Source organism: Heterodontus francisci, chromosome 5, assembly GCF_036365525.1.
Source record: "Heterodontus francisci isolate sHetFra1 chromosome 5, sHetFra1.hap1, whole genome shotgun sequence".
Lineage (NCBI taxonomy): Eukaryota > Metazoa > Chordata > Chondrichthyes > Heterodontiformes > Heterodontidae > Heterodontus > Heterodontus francisci.
This window is the reverse complement of record NC_090375.1, coordinates 58,829,509-58,852,697: the sequence shown is the minus strand read 5'-3', so window position 1 is coordinate 58,852,697 and position 23,189 is coordinate 58,829,509. Positions and strand designations below refer to the sequence as shown.

The 23,189-nt window shown below is 46.0% G+C and overlaps 1 protein-coding gene across 3 annotated transcripts in view; it reads right to left on the bottom strand.

The window, feature by feature from the left end:
• The window catches only part of nbeal2 (neurobeachin-like 2), a 314,989-nt gene that overhangs the window by 101,353 nt on the left and 190,447 nt on the right, over positions 1-23,189 (bottom strand). For all 3 annotated transcript variants that reach the window (XM_068031502.1, XM_068031504.1, XM_068031503.1), the window contains 6 exons: positions 21,868-21,970; positions 20,853-21,003; positions 15,743-15,901; positions 13,366-13,525; positions 12,637-12,725; positions 2,780-3,511 (listed from right to left, as the gene is read on the bottom strand). In XM_068031502.1, coding sequence (XP_067887603.1) covers positions 2,780-3,511; positions 12,637-12,725; positions 13,366-13,525; positions 15,743-15,901; positions 20,853-21,003; positions 21,868-21,970 — 1,394 coding nt within the window. The remainder of the gene's footprint in view (positions 1-2,779; positions 3,512-12,636; positions 12,726-13,365; positions 13,526-15,742; positions 15,902-20,852; positions 21,004-21,867; positions 21,971-23,189) is intronic.

Sequence of the window (23,189 nt, the reverse complement as noted above, 5' to 3'; positions counted from 1 at the left end):
AATGGACATTGAGTCAAAGAAGCAGATATTAGGAGGATTGATCAAAATCTTGGTCAAAGAGGTAGGTTGTAAGGACAGACTTAAAAGTGGAGAGGGAGTTAAAGAGATAATTTCAGGGCGTGGGCCTAGAGCTAGCAGTGGGGGGTGGGGGTGGTGGCGGTTGTAGGGCTGCAGTTGCAGAGATAGGGAGTGGTGAAGATATGAAGTGATTGAACACAAGGTTGAAGCTTTGGGGGACTCAGAGCCAAAATATGTCATCAAAGACATATCAATAAGGGGCACTTGGTGTAGGAGAGGATACAGGCAAGAGAGTTTTGGATGAGCTGAAATTTTTAATAGGACGGTGGAAGGATGGTCAGCCTTTTGATAGTCAATTCTGGAGGTGATAAATGTATAGATGAGGGTTTCAGCAGTAGAAGGGTTGAGGCAGGGGAGGCAGTGGGAATGATATGGATGTGGAAACCTTTACGATGAAGAGGAGACGGGCTTAAGTTTCCTTCTTGCCTGAAGAAGGTACTTTACCTAGAACACTCTCTCCAGTCACTCAGATCTTGCATAACCTGACAGATTATCTGAATGGTGATAGATTGGGAAAGGGGGAAGTGCAACGAGACCTGGGTGTCCTTGTACACCAGTCACTGAAATCAAGCATTCAGGTGCTGCAAGCAGTTCGGAAGGCAAACGGTATGTTGGCCTTCATTACAAGAGGATTTAGTAGAGGAGCAAGGATGTCTTACTGCAGTTATACAGGGCCTTGGTGAGACCACATCTGGAGTATTGTGTGCTGTTTTGGTCTCCTTATCTGAGGAAGGATGTTCTTGCCATGAAGGGAGTGCAAAGAAGATTTACTCGGCTGATTCCTGGAATGGCAGGATTGACTTATGAGGAGAGATTGGGTCGACTAGGCCTATATTCAGTAGAGTTTAGAAGAATGAGAGGGGATCTCATAGAAACCTATAAAATTCCAACAGGACTAGACAGGCTAGATGCAGGGAGGTTGCTCATGGCTGGGGAGTCCAGAACCAGGGGTCACAGTCTCAGGATACGAGGTATGATGTTTAGAACTGAGATGAGAAATTTCTTCACTTAGAGGGTGGTGAACCTGTGGAATTCTCTACCGCAGAAGGCAGTGGAGGCCAAGTCATTAAATACATTCAAGAAGGAGACAGATATATTTCTTAATGCCAAAGGGATCAAGGGATACGGAGAGAAAGCAGGAACCGGGTACTGAATTAGACGATCAGGCAAGATCATTTTTGAATGGCTGAGCAGGCCCGAAGGGCCGAATGGCCTACTCCTGCTCCTATTTTCTATGTTTCGAAATACATGCTGACCAGACTGGAACCTTGAGTGTTATGTCCAGTATTGATCACCAGGCACACAGAAAACATTCAAGCCCTCTAGGTGGACACAGACGACACTAAAGAATGGGAGCTTTGTGGTATACATGTAACTTGTGAGGGATTGTAGCTAAAGACATATTTATGGAGGTTATTGAAAGGATCCGTTCAGGAATTTAATATTGACTAGATGGACTGCAGCCACCCTAAGTGTTCCTGTGTTGTTACCTGATTGATCTGACTGATGGATTGAGTTACTTTAAAAAGTGCATGTACATAGCTACTGGATGAGGACAAGATTGGCCTCAACGTCAATGTTCTCTCTGGCCCAGGTTGAATGACGAGATTCACAGCTGGTCTCATGGGTAAAGTACGGAAGGACCACCATGGAATTGTTCTCCAATGTGAGCTTCCAACTTCAGGAGGACTAGTGAGGATGTTCAAGGAAACAAACTGATCACTTCAGAGGGCAGTCAAACTTTGGCTTCAAAGATCATCCTCAGGAGTCTCATTTAAAATGATTAAGAACATGCAGAGGCTATGAAAAGAAAACTTACAGACTTTATAACCTGATCAAAGTTGTGTTAAAAATAATTTCAATTTTATTATACTTATACTTTTCCACAAGCCACTAGAAGAGCGTTCAAATCTTTTTCAGAGATTGAAGAATGATTAATGTTGTATTGGGGGTGCTCTTCCAATTTTTACAAAGAATATTCCAATTTTTAATAAGAATATCAGTATTGAGCGCTTCAATTTCAGCTCCAGCACTTTAGATATAGTGTAAAGTTCCCTCTAGCTTGGGTTAGATATAGGGTAAAAGTCTGTCAAAATTACTCAGGGCCACATTGGGTGACCATCTGCTTTCCACGTGCAAGCTTGATTCTGATATTTCGTTGTTGTGAGGTAGGGAACATGGAGATTTACTTTGAGTTTGTGCTGTCCTATAGCCTGCCTGGGATGTTGACAACAGATGTCAAAAGTGGGGAAAAAGTATTTAGTTCCCCAACACAGAGATCCCTCATCTTGGATACAAGAACAGGAGCAGGTCATTCAGCCCCTCGAGCCTGTTCCACCATTCAATTATTTCTTGGCTGATGTGTACCTCAACTCTATTGACCTGTTTTTGTTCCATATCCCTTTATACCCAACAAAAATCTATCGCTCTCAGTTTTGAAAGTTTCAATTGTCCACACAGCATCCAAAGCCTTTTGGAGCAAAGACTTCCAGATTTCTACTGCTCTTTGTGTGAAAAAGTGCTTCCTAATTTCCCTCCAAGGTGGCCGAGCTGTCTTCATAATTTAATCCTTTTAGCACCAGTATCATTTTGGTCAATATGCACTGTAACCCTCTAGGGCCAATATATTCTTTCTGAGGTGCAGTGCGCAGAACTGCATACAATGTGCAGAAAATTATGAGATCAAGAAAGGCTGCAATACCTGTGGGTTGCTGGTATTGGAAGCATCGTCACTGGGGAGATTCTCCTGGTAGCTACCGTCATCCAGGACATTGGAGAGACTGGAGCTTTTCCATGTCCGAATCCCTGGAAAGGGTTTGAAACTCTCCAGAGGAGATGGTGTTTCGGATGTGCTGACCGGAGTCAGATTTCCACTCTCCATGGTGGTAAAGGAACTGGTGCTCCCCATTTCCGTTCCCAAATCAAAGGACGGGAGTGTGAAAGGTGACAGGGGCTGGTAGAAAGCATCTTCGGAAATGTCTGAGAGAACAGCTTCACTTGAGCCAGGATTGTCTATTGTATTGGTGGAGGAATGGCTAGTGCGGTCCAAGGAATCGAATGACTTGAAGTTCAAGGAATCGTAAGACTTCATCTTGCTGGACGGAAAGCTAGGAGACATGGAAAGGTCAGAATGTCCTTCTGAAACATCTTCATTGAGATCCATGTTGAAGGGGAGAAAGACCTCAGAGTCCTGAAAGTCTGGTTGGCTATTCATGCGATTGATCAGCTCTTTGCCTTGTTCTTGGATGAAATCTTGGTTCTGATCCGAGTTCTTAAGTAAGTCTATGGCGCAACTATTAAATGAGCTTGATAGACTGGCCTCTCGAGACTCGTATGATTCTTTGACGTAGAGTTTGGTCAAGTTGTCCTGCCATCCAACCTGTTTTGCCAACTGACGAACAATGTCTTGCTGAGAGTAAATCAGATGGAACAGCTGAACAACAAAAAAAATTGATAGTTTAAAATAGGAGAGACCAGTGCAAGAATAGGCTAGTCAGCTCAATAAAACCCTCTATGTATGAAATTATCATGAATTTCTATCTCTGCATTTCCCATCATTGATGGTTGACCCCTTATTTCAAGCAACACTTGTTCTTCCCGCACCTTCCCTGAAAGAAAAATCAAATAATGCTGTGAATGTCGCTATAAACCTCAAATTGCCTTCTCAATACATACCAATATAGCTTATTTTCTTCAAGTTGTCAATTAACCTCAAATCAACTCCAAGGAAATTTGTTCCTGATCTAATATTCTATGGTGCTGTTGGTGGTGAGGAAATCATTATCTTTTAAACCCCAACTCTGGTCGAGGCTGTGAACTTTACACAGCCATCTTTGAGTCCTATGGTCATTTGAGTATGGTAGTATGGCGGTATGTTATTCGAATAGCAACCCAGAAGTTGTCAACATATCATCACTGGTTGGCTCCCGGTCCACCAACATCTCAACTTCAAGAATCTCATCCTTGCGTTCAAACCCATCCATTGCCTCGTCACCATCCACCCCCACGCACCCCCCCCCCCCCCCCTCCCCATTGCAACCTTAGAATCATAGAATGATACAGTACAGAAGGAAGCCATTTGATCCATCCTGCCTTTGCCTGATCTTTGAAAGAACTATCCAAATAGTCCCACTTCCCTGTTCTTTGAAAGAGCCCAGCAAATGTTTCCTTTTCAAGTATGGAAACTTGAAAAGTTGGAAAGTTATTAAATTTATTTCCACCACACTTTCAGACAGTGCATTCCAGATCATAACAATTCACTGCATAAAAGATTTTTTCTTCATGTCGCCTCTGGTTCTTTTGCCAATTACCTTAAATCTGCGTCCTCTAGTTACTGACCTTTCTCCATAGGAAACAGTTCCTCCTTATTAACCCAATCAAAACCCTTCAAAATTTTGAACACCTCTATCAAATCTCCTCTTAAGCCACTCTGTTTTAAGCAGAACTAGGTTCTCCAGTCTCTCCATATAACTGAAGTCTTTCATCCCTGGTGCCATTCCAGCAAACCTCCTCTGCACCCTCTCTAAGGCCTTAGCATTCTTCCTAAAGTGTGATGCCCAGAATTAGCCACAATGCTCCATCTGAGATCTTTATAAAGGTTGAACATAACTTTCTTGTTTTTGTACTCTATGCCTCCATTTAGAAAGACCAGGATCCCATATGCATTTTTAATAGCCTTCTCAACTTGCTCTGCCACCTTCAAAGACTTGTGAACATACATCCACAGTTGTTCCTGTTCCTGCACATTTGCCTCTTCTCATTCTTCCTACCAAAACAAATCGCACTTCTCTGCAGAAATTTCATCTGCTATATGTCTGCCCATTCCACCAATCTATGCCATCTTGATGTATGCTACTATCCTTCTCTGTTTACTATATTTCTGATTTTTGTGTTATCCACAAGACTGCGTTTGCTGACAACGCAGCCACTAGGTGGTGCTGCACTGGCACATGCACAAATGCAGCCAGTTCAACTAAAACATCACAGTCAGTAACGTTCAGGCAGCTGCCAGGACTAAAGATGGCGCTGCTCAAATAATCACACAAAGGCAACGTAAACTCATTGCAGCATACAATGGCCGGAGAGATCCGCTGGCTGGGAATGGCCGGAGAGAGCGGGTGGTGGGGGGGGGGAAATGGCTGGAGAGAGCAGGCGTGGGGAAAGGAGGAGAGCGCACCCGCCGCCACCAAGGTCTTCGGCCCCTCAATCCCGCTTCCCCCCCCAAACCCCGCTCTCTTCCCCACTCCCCGCTTGCTCTCTCTCCCACGTTATGCGATGACGTCATCTGGGCTTACGTGTACCAGTCCTGGCAATTTATGTTATGACATCATCCACGCATGCGCCAACCCATCCTGGCAATGCGGAACACAGTGCACGCACAGAGAGCAGGAGTCCATTTGCGCATGTGCGCAGGTTGGCGCAGTCGGATGACGTCCCCACTGGCTGCGTTGTCAAGAATCACTTTGTATCCACAAACTTTGAAATTATGTCCTATACACCATGTCCAGGCCATTAATATATATCAAAATAGCAGTGATTCCAACACTGACCCCTGGGGGACACCACTGAGCACTTCCATCCAGTCATAAAAATGTACCATTACGCCCTAGTTCCTGTCCATTAGCCAATTTTGTTTCCACGCAGTGTCCCATTTAATTCCACAGGCTTCAATTTTGCTAACAAATTTATGCAGTACTTAATCCAATGTCTTTTGAAAGTTTACATTCATTATCAACCAGACAACCCTCATCCACCTTCATCAAATAACTCCATCAATTTAGTCAAACATGATTTGTCTTTAAGAAATCTGTGCTAGCTTTCATTTATTAATATTTATACAGCCACACCTACTCCTATTTTTCCATCCCTATCTTTCCTAAATGCATTGCAGCCAGGACTGTTAAGAATTAGAATTAGAACATTACAGCGCAGTACAGGCCCTTCGGCTCTCGATGTTGCGCCGACCTGTGAAACCATCTGACCTACACTATTCCATTTTCATCCATATGTCTATCCAATGACCACTTAAATGCCCTTAAAGTTGGCGAGTCTACTACTGTTGCAGGCAGGGCGTTCCACACCCCTACTACTCTCTGAGTAAAGAAACTACCTCTAACATCTGTCCTATATCTATCACCCCTCAACTTAAAGCTATGTCCCCTCGTGTTTGCCATCACCATCCGAGGAAAAAGACTCTCACTATCCACCCTATCTAACCCTCTGATTATCTTATATGTCTCTATTAAGTCACCTCTCCTCCTCTCCAACGAAAACAACCTCAAGTCCCTCAGCCTTTCCTCGTAAGACCTTCCCTCCATACCAGGCAACATCCTAGTAAATCTCCTCTGCACCCTTTCCAAAGCTTCCACATCCTTCCTATAATGCGGTGACCAGAACTGCACGCAATACTCCAGGTGCGGCCTCACCAGAGTTTTGTACAGCTGCAGCATGACCTCGTGGCTCCGAAACTCGATCCCCCTACTAATAAAAGCTAACACACCATATGCCTTCTTAGCAGCCCTATTAACCTGGGTGGCAACTTTCAGGGATTTATGTACCTGGACACCAAGATCTCTCTGTTCATCTACACTACCAAGAATCTTCCCATTAGCCCAGTACTCTGCATTCCTGTTACTCCTTCCAAAGTGAATCACCTCGCACTTTTCCGCATTAAACTCCATTTGCCATCTCTCAGCCCAGCTCTGTACCCTACAACATCCTTCGGCACTATCCACAACTCCACCGACCTTAGTGTCATCCGCAAATTTACTAACCCACCCTTCTACACCCTCTTCCAGGTCATTTATAAAAATGACAAACAGCAGTGGCCCCAAAACAGATCCTTGCGGTACACCACTAGTAACTAAACTCCAGGATGAACATTTGCCATCAACCACCATCCTCTGTCTTCTTTCAGCTAGCCAATTTCTGATCCAAAGCTCTAAATCACCTTCAACCCCATACTTCCGTATTTTCTGCAATAGCCTACCGTGGGGAACCTTATCAAACGCCTTACTGAAATCCAGATACACCACATCCACTGCTTTACCCTCATCCACCTGTTTGGCCACCTTCTCCAAAAACTCAATAAGGTTTGTGAGGCACGACCTACCCTTCACAAAACCGTGCTGACTATCGCTAATGAACTTATTCTTTTCAAGATGATTATAAATCCTATCTCTTATAACCTTTTCCAACATTTTACCCACAACCGAAATAAGGCTCACAGGTCTATAATTACCAGGGCTGTCTCTACTCCCCTTCTTGAACAAGGGGACAACATTTGCTATCCTCCAGTCTTCCGGCACTATTCCTGTCGACAATGACGACATAAAGATCAAGGACAAAGGCTCTGCAATCTCCTCCCTGGCTTCCCAGAGAATCCTAGGATAAATCCCATCTGGCCCAGGGGACTTATCTATTTTCACACTTTCCAAAATTACTAACATCTCCTCCTTGTGAACCTCAATCCCATCTAGCCTAGTAGTCTGAATCTCAGTATTCTCCTCGACAACATTTTCTTTCTCTACTGTAAATACTGACGAAAAATATTCATTTAACGCTTCCCCTATCTCCTCTGATTCCACACACAACTTCCCACTACTATCCTTGATTGGCCCTAATCTAACTCTAGTCATTCTTTTATTCCTGATATACCGATAGAAAGCCTTAGGGTTTTCCTTGATCCTATCCGCCAATGACTTCTCGTGTCCTCTCCTTGCTCTTCTTAGCTCTCCCTTTAGATCCTTCCTGGCTAGCTTGTAACTCTCAAGCGCCCTAACTGAGCCTTCACGTTTCATCCTAACATAAGCCGCCTTCTTCCTCTCGACAAGCGCTTCAACTTCTTTAGTAAACCACGGCTCCCTCGCTCGACAACTTCCTCCCTGCCTGACAGGTACATACTTATCAAGGACACGCAGTAGCTGCTCCTTGAATAAGCTCCACATTTCGATTGTGCCCATCCCCTGCAGTTTCCTTCCCCATCCTACGCATCCTAAATCTTGCCTAATCGCATCATAATTTCCTTTCCCCCAGCTATAATTCTTGCCCTGCGGTATATACCTGTCCCTGCCCATCGCTAAGGTAAACCTAACCGAATTGTGATCACTCTCACCAAAGTGCTCACCTACATCTAAATCTAACACCTGGCCGGGTTCATTACCCAGTACCAAATCCAATGTGGCATCGCCCCTGGTTGGCCTGTCTACATACTGTGTCAGAAAACCCTCCTGCACACACTGGACAAAAACTGACCCATCTAAAGTACTCAAACTATAGTATTTCCAGTCAATATTTGGAAAGTTAAAGTCCCCCATAACAACTACCCTGTTACTCTCGCTCCTGTCGAGAATCATCTTCGCTATCCTTTCCTCTACATCTCTGGAACTATTCGGAGGTCTATAGAAAACTCCCAACAGGGTGACCTCTCCTCTCCTGTTCCTAACCTCGGCCCATACTACCTCAGTAGACGAGTCCTCAAACGTCCTTTCTGCCGCTGTAATACTCTCCTTGATTAACAATGCCACACCCCCCCCTCTTTTACCATCTTCTCTGTTCTTACTGAAACATCTAAATCCCGGAACCTGCAACATCCATTCCTCCCCTGCTCTACCCATGTCTCCGAAATGGCCACAACATCGAGATCCCAGGTACCAGCCCATGCTGCAAGCTCACCCACCTTATTCCGGATGCTCCTGGCGTTGAAGTAGACACACTTTAAACCACGTTCTTGCTTGCCAGTGCCCTCTTGCGTCCTTGTAACCTTATCCCTGACCTCACTACTCTCAACATCCTGTACACTGGAACTACAATTTAGGTTCCCATTCCCCTGCTGAATTAGTTTAAACCCCCCGAAGAGCACTAGCAAATCTCCCCCCCAGGATATTGGTACCCCTCTGGTTCAGGTGAAGACCATCCATTCCTCCCCTTGTTTGAGCCAACTCTCCGTTACTGCCATTATATTACAATCCCATGTGGGTACTTGCCTGCAGCTCACGATCATGATCCAAGCATTTACGCATGCGCACTCTAAACCTTTCTTAGTCGGCCTCGCATTTAACCCATCTGATCCTTCCTATTTCTGAACTACTATTTATTCTAATGCTGTTGGCATCAGTCCAAAAATACAAGATTTATTGACTTCAATTTCACAATTTTCCATGGTGAGATTTGGATGGTCAACCTCTGGATTGCGAATCCAGTACTATAACCACTGTTATGGAATATAGGAAATAGGAACAGGAGTAGGCCATTCAGCCCCTTGAGCCTGCTCTGCCGTTCAACTAGATCATGGCAGATCTTCTACCTCAATGCCATTTTCCTGCACTATTCCCCTATCCCTCGATATCTTGGATATCTAAAATTTGCCGATCTCTGTCTTGAACATATTAAATGACTGAGCCTCCAGAGCCCTCAGGGATAGTGAATTCCAAAGATTCACCCTCCTCGGAGTGAAGAAATTCCGCCTCAGCTCAGTCCTAAGTGGCCTACCTCTTTTTCTGAGACTGTGTCCCCGATTCTAGACCCCCCCCCAGCCAGGGGAAACATCCTTCCTGCATCCACCCTGTCGAGCTCTATAAGAATTTTGTATGCTTCAATGAGGTCACCTCTCATTCTTCTAAACCAGGGTTATCCAACCTTCTCGGGCAGAAGGCTGCATTACGATTTTTGCTCGGCCCAGAGGGTGCTGGTGAGCAAATTTTAAAAGATAAAGGCATTAAAAATTTATCTTACTAATAAAAACAACAAATGTGCATCTTTGGGAAGAAGCTTTAATGAGAAGACTAATTAATTGACTTACTTTCTCGTCATTATATTGAAAACTGATTTAGTGACATAGCTAGCATTGTTTTGTTTGCATAAGTAGTCAATCTCTGCCTGCACACTTGATGTAGTAATGCAGAGTATTCTGGATAGATATCCACCTGTCATGAGTGCTCTTGATCTCTCTCGCTGCCTCTCCGTGTTCCCCCCTCTCTGTGTTGTTTTCCAGACATCCCGCCCCCTCTCCCGGTTTCCCCCCACCACCCTCTCTCTGTTTTCCCCCCTCTTACTCTGTTCAACCCTCTCACTCTCTGTTTTCTCCTCTCTCTCTGTTTTCCCCCCTCTTTTCCCCCTCTACCTCTCTCTCGCTCTCTCTCATCCCCCTCTACCTCTCTCTCGCTCTCTCTCATCCCCCCCACCTCTCTCTCGCTCTCTCTCTGTTCCCCCCACCTCTCTCTCGCTCTCTCTCTGTTCCCCCCACCTCTCTCTCACTCTCTCTCTGTTCCCCCCACCTCTCTCTCGCTCTCTCTCTGTTCCCCCCACCTCTCTCTCGCTCTCTCTCTGTTCCCCCCACCTCTCTCTCGCTCTCTCTCTGTTCCCCCCACCTCTCTCTCGCTCTCTCTCTGTTCCCCCCACCTCTCTCTCGCTCTCTCTCTGTTCCCCCCACCTCTCGCTCTCTCTCTGTTCCCCCCACCTCTCGCTCTCTCTCTGTTCCCCCCACCTCTCGCTCTCTCTCTGTTCCCCCCACCTCTCGCTCTCTCTCTGTTCCCCCCACCTCTCGCTCTCTCTCTGTTCCCCCCACCTCTCGCTCTCTCTCTGTTCCCCCCACCTCTCGCTCTCTCTCTGTTCCCCCCACCTCTCGCTCTCTCTCTGTTCCCCCCACCTCTCGCTCTCTCTCTGTTCCCCCCACCTCTCGCTCTCTCTCTGTTCCCCCCACCTCTCGCTCTCTCTCTGTTCCCCCCACCTCTCGCTCTCTCTCTGTTCCCCCCACCTCTCGCTCTCTCTCTGTTCCCCCCACCTCTCGCTCTCTCTCTGTTCCCCCCACCTCTCGCTCTCTCTCTGTTCCCCCCACCTCTCGCTCTCTCTCTGTTCCCCCCACCTCTCGCTCTCTCTCTGTTCCCCCCACCTCTCGCTCTCTCTCTGTTCCCCCCACCTCTCGCTCTCTCTCTGTTCCCCCCACCTCTCGCTCTCTCTGTTCCCCCCACCTCTCTCTCTCTCTGTTCCCCCCACCTCCCTCTCAAGCCGTCCCTCTCTGACATTTGCACTGAACAGGGGCGCTCAGTTTTGTGGATGGTCAGTTTGAACCTAAGAACACAGGAGCAGGAGCAGGCCATTCGGCCTTCAAGCCTGATCCGCCATTCAATACGATCATGGCTGATCATCCACTTCAATGCCTTTTTCCCATACTATCCCCACATCCCTTTATGTCATTGGTATTTAGAAATCTGTCAATCTCAATCTCAAATCTGTCAATCAATCTAATTTAAACATACTCAGTGACTGAGCTTCCACAGCCCTCTATGGTAGAGAATTCCAAAGATTCACAACCCTCTGAGTAAAGAAATTTCTCCTCATCTCTGTTGTAAGTGGCTTCCCCTGTATCTTGAAATTGTGTCCCCTGGTTCTAGACTCCCCAACCAGGGGAAACATCTTAGCTGCATCTACCCTGTCTATCCCTTTAAGTATTTTGTAGGTTTCAATGAGATCACCTCTCATTCTTTGAAACTCGAGATAATACAGGCCCAGTTTCCCTGATCTCTCTTCATAGGAAAGTCCGGCCATCCCGGGAACAAGTCTGGTGAACCTTCGTTCCCTCTATAGCAATAATATCCTTCCTAAGGTAAGGGGACCAAAACTGCACACAGTACTCCAAATGCAGTCTAACCAAAGTTCTATACAATTGAAGCAAGACTTCACCACTCCTGTACTCAAATCCTCTTACGATAAAGGCTAACAAACGATTAGCCTTCTTAATTGCTTACTGCACCTGCATGTTAGCTTACAGTAACTTCTTGACAAGGACACCCAGGTCCCTTTGTACATCTAAACTTTCTAATCTCTTACCATTTAAGAAATACTCTGCACCTCCATTTCTCCGACCAAAGTGGATAACCTCAAATTTTTCCACATAATATTCCATCTGCCCACTCACTAAGTCTGTCCAAATCTGTTTAAAAACATTGTGCTGAGTTTCACAGCTGACAGCTGCTGAAGCAGGAACGCACTTCCCAACATTGGAAAAATCCAAGGTTTTCCTGCGGGCTTTTAAAAAACAAATTCGGAAAACCCCGAATCTGTCCGATCTTGGGAAGCATGTTCCTGCATCAGCAGCTGAGCTGTGAAACTGACTTGTGATTATTTTTAACAGCCACTCTGCAAGAAGACAATGGGAAATTTCCCATCTCTGTTCACGGAACCCGGGCGAGAATGAGGAACAGCCCCAGATTGAGTTTGCATCCGCGGGTCAGATGGTAACCTTTGGGGGGCTGGATCCTGGCTCGTGGGCCGTATGTTGGACAACCCTATTCTAAACTCTAGAGAATTTGGGCTCAGTCTCCTCAATCTCTTCTCAGAGGACAATCCCACCATCCCAGGGATTGTGGATTCCTGAGTCAAACATGAACACATTGTGTGCTACTGAGTATAACAACCATGTATATTTATAAAACACTGCTGGGTATAATGCTCCTGTTTATATCATACACTATATACATCAGCCATATCTATACCCAACGATAGAGCTGAACATTCTGTGTGAAGTTGTATAATAATCTGACGGTCTGACTTTTTACTTGCCTTTCGACAGACGTCCAGTCGCACAGTTAGGTCTGCTTTGTGAGACAGATAAACTACTGCAATCAAGTCCTTGTAATTTGGAACAGGATCTTAAAAGAGAAGTGAGGCCAGCATTAAAAGAGAAAGAGAGAGAACACTGATCATCTATACCAATGAAAATCATCTTTCGGATGAAGCGTTAAACCGTCTCCCCTTACAGGTGGATGTAAAAGATCCCACAGCACTAATTGAAAAGGAGCAGGGAAATTCTCCCTGTTGTCGTGGCCAACATTTATCCCTCAACCAACATCAATAAAAACAGATCATCTGGCCATTATCTCATTTCTGTTTGTGGGCTCTTGTTATGCTCAAATTGGCTGCTGAATTTCCTTTATTGCACCAGTGACTGCATTACACAAAGTACTGCATTGGCTATAAAGTTCCTATCAAATCCTTTCAATATTTAAAGCACATTGATCAGATCACCCCTCAATCTCTAAATACTGAAGGGAATACAAACCAAGTTTATGCAATCTGTCCTCATAATCTAACCCGCTAAGACCTGGCACCATTCTGCTGAATCTGGGCAACAGCTGTAATTGGAGGCCCTGCAAAACATCAGCAGCTTCAAGTGATGCTAGGTAGGTATAAAAAGTAAACTACAGCTCTGCGAGCTCCTCTATTCAAGGCTTAAACGGTCATAAGATTGTGTCACTCATCAGGGGTTGAGAGGTGACATCAGGTACTCACCTGAGCACAGCACCTGCTCTGACAGGCACCGAATGAGTGACATCGAGGCAGGAAATTCATTCAGGAAGGAGGTCAGGCCCTGGTAGCCAATATCCTTCAGCTTCAGTCGCAGCTTGTATCTCTCATGAACCTTCTCGTACTTCAACATCCTGTACATTAGCTGGACAGAAAACCAACATAAAAGGAGACAATTCATTTAAATCCTGCAGAATTATAAATCAGGCTGTTGTCTCTATAGCTCGTTTTGTGCTACTGACTTTATACTGCAATGCCTCTAAAACAGTACAAACAATAGGGATGAGAGGAGATCATTCAGCCTCTCGAGCCTTTTTCACCATTCAATTAATTCATGGCTGATCTGTAACCCAAGAACATGTTGTTACTTCATCAGAAGCACGGCTGAAACCCATTGATTACACAAGTGAATGGACAGTAACGTCAGAGAATTGACAAAGTCTTGGCAGTAAAGTGAGAACAGTTCAGAAGAGGGTCCTGTTTATTACAGTACATATTGGTTCTTGGGATGCAGACAACACTGGCACTATTTATTGCCCATCCCTAACTGTCTGATATAACAGGTCATCTGCCTGTTGTAGGACCCAGCCCATCTTGAGCCCACTGAAATGATTGGAATGAAATATCAGCTCTCTTCTACAACAGACAGGTGATTTTCCTCTGTCCAGGCCATGAAAGTGAAAAACAGCCCCTAAGATGTCAGTCAGGTAGTGCGGGACTGGGGTCTAGTGCAGTGCTAATACCAGCTACGGTGGTTGATTCCCTTCTCTGAACGATGTCAGGGAATCAGTTGGGTAATTTTTATGGCAATTTTCCTGGTGTCAGCCCACAAATTACTAAATTTATTCAGTTCAATTTCACAATTTGACATGGTGGGGTTTAAACCTATGCCCTCTGAACTGCAAATTCAGCGCTCAATTAAGAACGGATTGGAGAGGGAAATAAAGAGCTTTGGGGATAAGATGGGTATATGGGATTAGTGCTACTGCTTGTACGGAGGATGAAAACCAACACATACTGCAAAGGGAAAATACTGCAGATGCTGGAAATCTGAACTAAAAATAGAAAATGCTGGAAATAATCAGTAGGTCAGGCAGCATCTGTGGAGAGAGAAACATCAGTAACGTTTTAGGTCGATGACCTTTTGTCAGAACTGGTTGCACCGGTCTGGCTGAATGGGTTCTTTCAGTGTCTGAATTTATTATCAATTCTGGAACCACCAGGCTACAGAACCCTATTATGACATGTGGTGAGTGTAGCATGCTGAGCAGGAACATATGGGCCGAGATTTTACGAGAACCATGGCGTTTCCAACGGCAGAATTGGATGTTTCCGCTTCCGCTTTTTTCCTGTTTTGCACGCAATTCTACATGCAAATTAAAGGTGCAGTGACAGGCACGAGAGATACGTTTGATCCCGCGGAGGGGACGGACTTTCACTGTCACTCTCAGAAGCAGCATAAGCCACATGTCTATAAATCTTTGTGTTGCAAGCCTCAAGGATCAGCAGCCTTTACAATTATCTGTTGATCACAGCTACTGAAAATCTTTAACGTTTTTTGAACTTACTTTTCCTTAATTTTCAATTTACACACCAGCACCACCCCCACTCAATTATTTTTGGGCTTCATAACCCACATTATGTCAGGCATTTCCTCCCCTGCTCCTCCATGCGCCCGATCACCCCCATGCCTTCTCTGCCATCGCCTGAGAAGGTTCATCCTTGCTGATGCCGAGCCTGTAGCCAAACATCCATTCCAATGTTGGCTTTTCTTGTGCTGATGAGTTCAAAACTTGAAACCACTGACCTCAGACACAACTGCACAAAGCCAACTAGTGTATGCCATGTTCAAACAAATGTGAACCGGGAGGCATGGGAATAGCGTGCGCCATTAACTTAATCTGGCAAGTAGGACTCAATTTGAATGAAGTGCAGTGTATTGAGTATTTATGGTATGGAAATGCATGCAAAGCTGCAATCCACCTCTGTGTGCGGGGAACCCCAAACCACCACAAACACACCGCTGACTTAATTGCGATACAAAACCCACCATCGGAAATCCTAAAAAACTCACGCCTAATTAAATCACACTGCGCACCACTAAATCGCTCTTGCAGGGCCCATAAAATTTCCCCATGGTGTCCAAAGCTATCCACTATTGGAGATTTCCTTGCCTCCTGTCTGGGTCTATTGTAGACTAACAGAGATTGATTGCTATGATGAGTCAACAACTCCTTTGTCATTGTATCATATGACTACCAGGATGAAAGAAGAAAAACTAGATGGACCTTAGTCTTTGTTTGTCTGGCAAATCCTATGGTCCTATTTTAAAGATATGCAAATTTGCCCAGGAACAACTCACCCTAAAGATCTTCTCACGCACTTCATCAGAATACTGCTTCTGTAGGATCAATGAGTAGAACACCTCCACATTGCCAGGGTCAAACAGCAAGGTATAGAGCTGGTCTCGAGAAGGACCTCCCTTCAACAGACTGAGCAATACGTCCAGAATACCAGAAATCTGAGAAAAGCAAAGAACTTTTATTCTGTGAGGATGAGGACATAGTTTGCAAAAAGAGAGAGAGGAACAGCCATCAATGGGTCACACCACAAACTCAATCCTAAGCATTTGACATCCCAAAGAAAGGACTGGTAGGTGTCGGCCTCCGCTCAGTAGTTGCTCACTTACCTCTGAGGCAGAATGTCATGGTTAAAGCTCCACTCCAGGACTTAAGCACATTATCCAGGCTGACAAGTTACTCTAGTACTGAGGGAATGCTGGACTGTTGGAGATGTGATGTTAAAATGAAGATTCCACTGGTGATTTTGGTGTGTAGCATGTAGCGAAAGGACTAAACAATTGTGACCGGTGTCAGCAATAGGGAGCCTGAGCCATTTCAATTTTCAGGCAAGCTGCCCACGTTTCCAGTATTGATGAGCAGCTTGCCTGCCAGAAAGTGGGAATTCTGGTTGGCCAGAATGATCGCTAGGTGGGGGACGAGGGAGGGGGTGGCGGTCATGGGGCAGACGCAGAAGGTAAGTGGCTGGAAGCTTTTTTTTTTAGCAGCGTAGGGAGATTTTTTTTTCCCCAAAATATACTTTATTCATAAAAATCTGTAAAAAAAATACATTACAAAACAGTTCCAAACAGCACCAAGTAAAAAATACAAACAGTTCAAAGGAGCTCAGTTTCCTTCACTCAAGGAGTGAGTTGCCTCACAATGCTTCCACTTCATTTTTCATGCCATATACATTTTACAACAAACAAAAATTTTCCGGATACAGTTCGAGGGGTTTCCCATGGATCCAGCCCCTCCATTCAGCTTGGTGGGGGGTCCTTACACTGTGGTCTTTACCCATTGAGCCTTTGCTGCGGCTGCCCCAAGCTTTAGTGCGTCCTTCAGCACGTAGTCCTGGACCTTAGAATGTGCCAGTCTGCAGCATTCGGTGGTGGACAACTCTTTGTGCTGGAAGACCAGCAAGTTTCGGGCAGACCAAAGGGCGTCTTTCACCGAATTGATAGTCCTCCAGCAGCAGTTGCTGTTTATCTCGGTGTGCGTCCCTGGGAACAGCCCGTAGAGCGCAGACTCCTGTGTTACAGAGCTGCTTGGGATGAACCTCGACAAAAACCACTGCATCTCTTTCCACACCTGCTATGATGCTCATCCTGGCCCCAAAAAATACCTACTAAGTGCTACACAGCATCTCATTTTCATCAGCCTCCATTGCTCATTTTTACGTAGGGCTGGTTTTGCCACATTCTGTTGTGGTGGGGCTTTTGTCTTGTGTTTAACCACCCAAATTACATCGAGCTTCTAATGGGGCTATGTAGTAATAAAGCCCCTGCCTGTTCCCAATGGGAACTTTGGCCACCTAATCCAAGGCCTGGATCAAAATGGAAGCAAGTGGGAAAAAGGCGGTAAATCTTTCCTTGCAACTTTAACCTTCGTAACATCCTATTGTAAGAGGAATTAAAGGATCCCTTGCTACCATTTAACGAAGCGTGACAAATCCTGTTGATAATCCTGTCATTCGTTTGCAGCGTGAGGGATTTTTCTGTGAGTAAAATAACTGCAGCGTTTATCCGCAAAACAACAGCTAATGCACTTCAAAATTAAAACCAAATTCATTGTTGCCCTGGGAGTCCTGAACATCGACTCCGGACCTCACGAAGTCTCATGGCATCAGGTTAAATATGGGCAAAGTAACCTCCTACTGATTACCACCTACCGCCCTCCCTCAGCTGATGACTCAGTACTCCTCCATGTTGAACACCACTTGGAGGAAGCACTGAGGGTGGCAAGGGCACAAAATGTACTCTGGGTGGGGGACTTCAATGTCCATCACCATGAGTGGCTCGGTAGCACCACTACTGACCGAGCTGGCCGAGTCCAAAAGGCTGCTAGACTGGGTCTGTGGCAGGTGGTAGGGGAACCAACACGAGGGAAGAACATACTCGACCTCGTCCTCACCAATCTGCCTGCCGCGGATGCATCTGTCCATGACAGTATTGGTAGGAGTGACCACCGCACAGGCCTTGTGGAGACGAAGTCCCGCCTTCACATTGAGGATACCGTCCATCGTGTTGTGTGGCACTATCACCGTGCTGAATGGGATAGATTTCGAACAGATCTAGCAATGCAAAACTGGGCATCCATGAGGTGCTGTGGGCCATCAGAGGCAGCAGAATTGTACTCAACCACAATATGTAACCTCATGGCCCGGCATATCCCTCACTCTACCATTACCATCAAGCCAGGAGACCAACCCTGGTTCAATGAAGAGTGCAGGAGGGCATGCCAGGAGCAGCACCAGGCATACCTCAAAATGAGGTGTCAATCTGGTGAAGCTACAACCCAGGACTACTTGTATGCCAAACTGCGTAAGCAGCATGCGATAGACAGAGCTAAGCGATCCCATAACCAACGCATCAGATCTAAGCTCTGCAGTCCTGCCACATCCAGCCGTGAATGGTGGTGAACAATTAAACAACTAACTGGAGGAGGTGGCTCCACAAATATCCCCATCCTCAATGATGGGGGAGCCCAGCACATCAGTGCGAAAGATAAGGCTGAAGCATTTGCAACAATCTTCAGCCAGAAGTGCCGAGTTGATGATCCATCTCGGCCTCCTCCTGAAGTCCCCAGCATCACAGATGCCAAACTTCAGCCAATTCGATTCACTCCACGTGATATCAAGAAACGACTGAAGGCACTGGATACTGCAAAAGCTATGGGCCCTGACAATATTCCAGCAATAGTACTGAAGACCTGTGCTCTTGTACTTGCCGCGCCCCTAGCCAAGCTGTTCCAGTACAGCTACAACACTGGCATCTACCCTGCAATGTGGAAAATTGCCCAGGTATGTCCTGTACACAAAAAGCAGGACAAATCCAACCCGGCCAACTACCGCCCCATTAGCCTACTCTCAATCATCAGTAAAGTGATGGAAGGTGTCATCAACAGTGCCATCAAGCGGCACTTGCTTAGCAACAACCTGCTCAGTGATGCTCAGTTTGGGTTCCGCCAGGGCCACTCAGCTCCTGACCTCATTACAGCCTTGGTTCAAACATGGACAAAAGAGCTGAACTCAAGAGATTGAGGTGAGAGTGACTGCCCTTGACATCAAGGCAGCATTTGACCGAGTATGGCATCAAGGAGCCCTAGCAAAACTGAGGTCAATGGGAATCAGTGGGAAAACCCTCCGCTAGCTGGAGTCATACCTAGCGCAAAGGAAGATGGTTGTGGTTGTTGGAGGTCAATCATCTGAGCTCCAGGACATCACTGCAGGAATTCCTCAGGGTAGTGTCCGAGGCCCAACCATCTTCAGCTGCTTCATCAATGACCTTCCTTCAATCATAAGGTCAGAAGTGGGGATGTTCGCTGATGATTGCACAATGTTCAGCACCATTAGTGAATCCTCAGATACTGAAGCAGTCTGTGTAGAAATGCAGCAAGACCTGGGCAATATCCAGGCTTGGGCTGATAAATGGCAAGTAACATTCGCGCCACATAAGTGCCAGGCAATGACCATCTCCAGCAAAAGAGAATCTAACCATCTCCCCTTGACATTCAACGGCATTACCATCGCTGAATCCCCCACTATCAACGTCCTAGGGGCTACCATTGACCGAAAACTGAACTGGAGTAGCCATATAAATACCTTGGCTACAAAAGCAGGTCAGAGGCGAGTAACTCACCTCCTGACTCCCCAAAGCCTGTCCACAATCTACAAGCCACAAGTCAGGAGTGTGATGGAATACTCTCCACTTGCCTGGATGGGTGCAGCTCCAACAACACTCAAGAAGCTCGACATCATCCAGGACAAAGCGGCCCGCTTGATTGGCACCCCGTCTACAAACATTCACTCCCTCCACCACCGACGCACAGTGGCAGCAGTGTGTACCATCTACAAGATGCACTGCAGCAATGCACCAAGGCTCCTTCGACAGCACCTTCCAAACCCGCGGCCTCTACCAACCAGAAGGACAAGGGCAGCAAATACATGGGAACTCCACCACCTGCAAGTTCCCCTCCAAGTCACACACCACCCTGACTTGGAACTATATCGCCGTTCCTTCACTGTCGCTGGGTCAAAATCCTGGAACTCCCTTCCTAACAGCACTGTGGGTGTACCTACCCGACATGGACTGCAGCGGTTCAAGAAGGCAGCTCACCACCACCTTCTCAAGGGCAATTAGGGATGGGCAATAAATGCTGGCCTGGCCAGCGACGCCCACATCCCCTGAATGAATAAAAAAAAAGGTTGTGAAGGTATTTTGTGTCATACAAATGTAAGAAATGGAGTCACATGTAGGCCAGACCAGGTAAGGATGGCAGATTTCCCTCCCTAAAGGACATTCGTGAACCAGGTGGTTTTTTGTGGCAATCGACAATGGTTTCATGGCACCAATACTGAGACTAGCTTTCAATTCCACATTTTTATTAATTAATTGTATATATTAATTAATTGAATTTAATTCCACCAGCTGCCATGGTGAGATTTGATCCCATGTTTCCAGGGCGTTAGTCTGGGCCTCTGGATTATTAGTCTGGTGACATTATCATTATCATCATCGCCACCCCCCCTTCCCCCCCCCTTCCCCCCAAGTTGTTGCTCTTGAGAAAGTCCACAGTTTTGAGGCCCTGCTGAAACAAAATGTTGGATTCAGAGATGGTGTAATAAGAATTGTATAGGTTTGGGAAAGGACATGAACTGGTATGGGACTTTTCTTATTTGTACAAGCTAACCTCCTCCCATCATGCCTGGGCACTATTAATTCACCTTGGTTGAGTTTGTACAAACAAAAACAAACAGCAAAAAAATAAATTATAAATGGATGGGGGAAAATGACAAGTTTCCTCATCAATCTGGTTCCAACATCATGGGCAGGTTAACTTATTGTGGGACCCACAAGCTTATGTTAGTAGCCTCTCTGGATGAATTCTGAATACCAGCTGCACCAATTTTACCTGATCATCATCATTCACTGTTGCCATGTAAGAGATGACGCTATATAACTCATCGGCTGAAACTGCTTTGGTGATGAAATCCTTCACCAGGTTGAAGAGCGACAATTGAACAGTTTTAACAGCAGCTTTGACCTGGTTATCCTTCTGTAGACTGAGAAGAAAGGAACAAATAATGAAAATGATCGTGAAGCTGCTCCATCCCTCAAACATGGTAATTCCAAAACCACACTTGCTTTCTTGCAGCTTGGTTTTTATTCAATGTCCTGAATAGACATTGGCACAGTGGTTAGCACCACAGCCTCACAGCTCTGCGTGGGTTTTATCCGGGTGCTCCGGTTTCCTCCCACAAGCCAAAATACTTGCAGGTTGATATGTAAATTGGCCATTATAAATTGCCCCTAGTCTTGGTAGGTGGTAGGGAAATATTGGGACAGGTGGGGATGTGGTAGGAATATGGGATTAGTGTGGGATTAGTATAAATGGGTGGTTGATGGTCGGCACGGACTCGGTGGGCTGAAGGGCCTGTTTCAGTGCTGTAACTCTCAACTAAACTAAACTAAAACTTATGTCTTTAAGGGAAGGGAACCTGCTTACTCGGTCTGCCCAATATGTTGCACCAATCCTGCACCAACATGGCCGTCTCTTACCTGCCCCTGAAGTAGCCTGGCAAATCACTTAGTTGCATCAAACCACTAGCAGGGTTGCAAGAAGTTGGGCCACGACTACCTAGAGATGGGCAATAAATGCCAGCCTTGCCAGTGATGCCTACATCCAGAGAACATTTTCAAAACATTGTTCAGTTACTCACCCATACCCTGCCTAGTAAACAGTAACTCTGTAGTTATTCAGCTAAATAAACAGTAACAGTTGCACATTGAGTAACCCTTACCCAATGAATAACCAGTAACTTAATACAATAACAGTAAGTAATACCCCCATTGAAAAACCAGTAACTGAATTACAGATATTTACTGCCTTCAACCAAATGACTGACACAGTAAACCTTCCTACTCACCCGTAATGTGTCCGGATGGAGTCCAGTATGTACTGCACACCGTACTTCTTTCTGATACGCTGCTTGTGATCTTTGATAATTGTGGATAAGTACTGTAGATGCCCTGTGAGTGTGAAGAGAATCAGGCAGTCAACTTTCATCCTACACACATAGCTTGTGGTTTCATTAGTCACAAATTACCAGGAACAGGAGTTTTTTTTTAATGTGCAGGTAAACTTCACCTTGTCAGGGACACTAAGGATGGCCAATAAAGATCAGCCTTACCAGTGACACCCAAATCCCAAGAATGAATTTTTAAAAAAGGAGAGCAAGATTTGTGCTCATCAGAGTAAGGAATGTTAGCAGTGAAGAATGGAACACTTTCCATTTCAGGCACATTATCACCATCAAGCATTCAGTCAAGCAAAGCATAGCCAGATACAGAATAAGGTTCCCTCAAATCTTCCCCAACATGTTTCAGACCCATCGAGAATATGATAGCATAGTGGTGACGTTACTGAACTAATAATCCAATGATGATGCTACCTTCCATGACGGTGCTTCTGATATGACCTCCTTTTTCCTCAACCGAGGATTTCCCCCCACTGTGGTTGACAGGGCCCTCAACCGTGTCCGACCCATTCCCCGCACCTCTACCCTCACCCCTTCCCCTCCCTCCCAGAACCGTGACAGGGTTCCCCTTGTCCTCACTTTTCCCACCAGCCTCCATATCCAAAGGATCATCCTCCGCCATTTTCGCCACCTCCAGCGTGATGCCACTACCAGTCGCATCTTCCCCTCCCTTCCCCTGTCAGCATTCCGAAGGGATCGTTCCCTCCGCGACACCCTGGTCCACTCCTCCATTACCCCCACCACCTCGTCCCCGTCCCAGAGCACCTTCCCTTGCAATCGCAGGAGGTGTAATACCTGCCCATTTACCTCCTCTCTCCTCACTATCCCAGGCCCCAAACACTCCTTTCAGGTGAAGCAGCGATTTACTTGTACTTCTTTCAATGTAGTATACTGTATTCGCTGCTCACAGTGTGGTCTCCTCTACATTGGGGAGACCAAGCGCAGACTGGGTGACCGCTTTGCGGAACATCTCCGCTCAGTCCGCAAGCAGGACCCTGAGCTTCCGGTTGCTTGCCATTTCAACACTCCCCCCTGCTCTCATGCTCACATCTCTGTCCTGGGATTGCTGCAGTGTTCCAGTGAACATCAACGCAAGCTCGAGGAACAGCATCTCATCTACCGATTAGGCACACTACAGCCTGCCGGACTGAACATTGAGTTCAATAATTTCAGAGCATGACAGCCCCCCACTTTACTTTCATTTTTAGTCA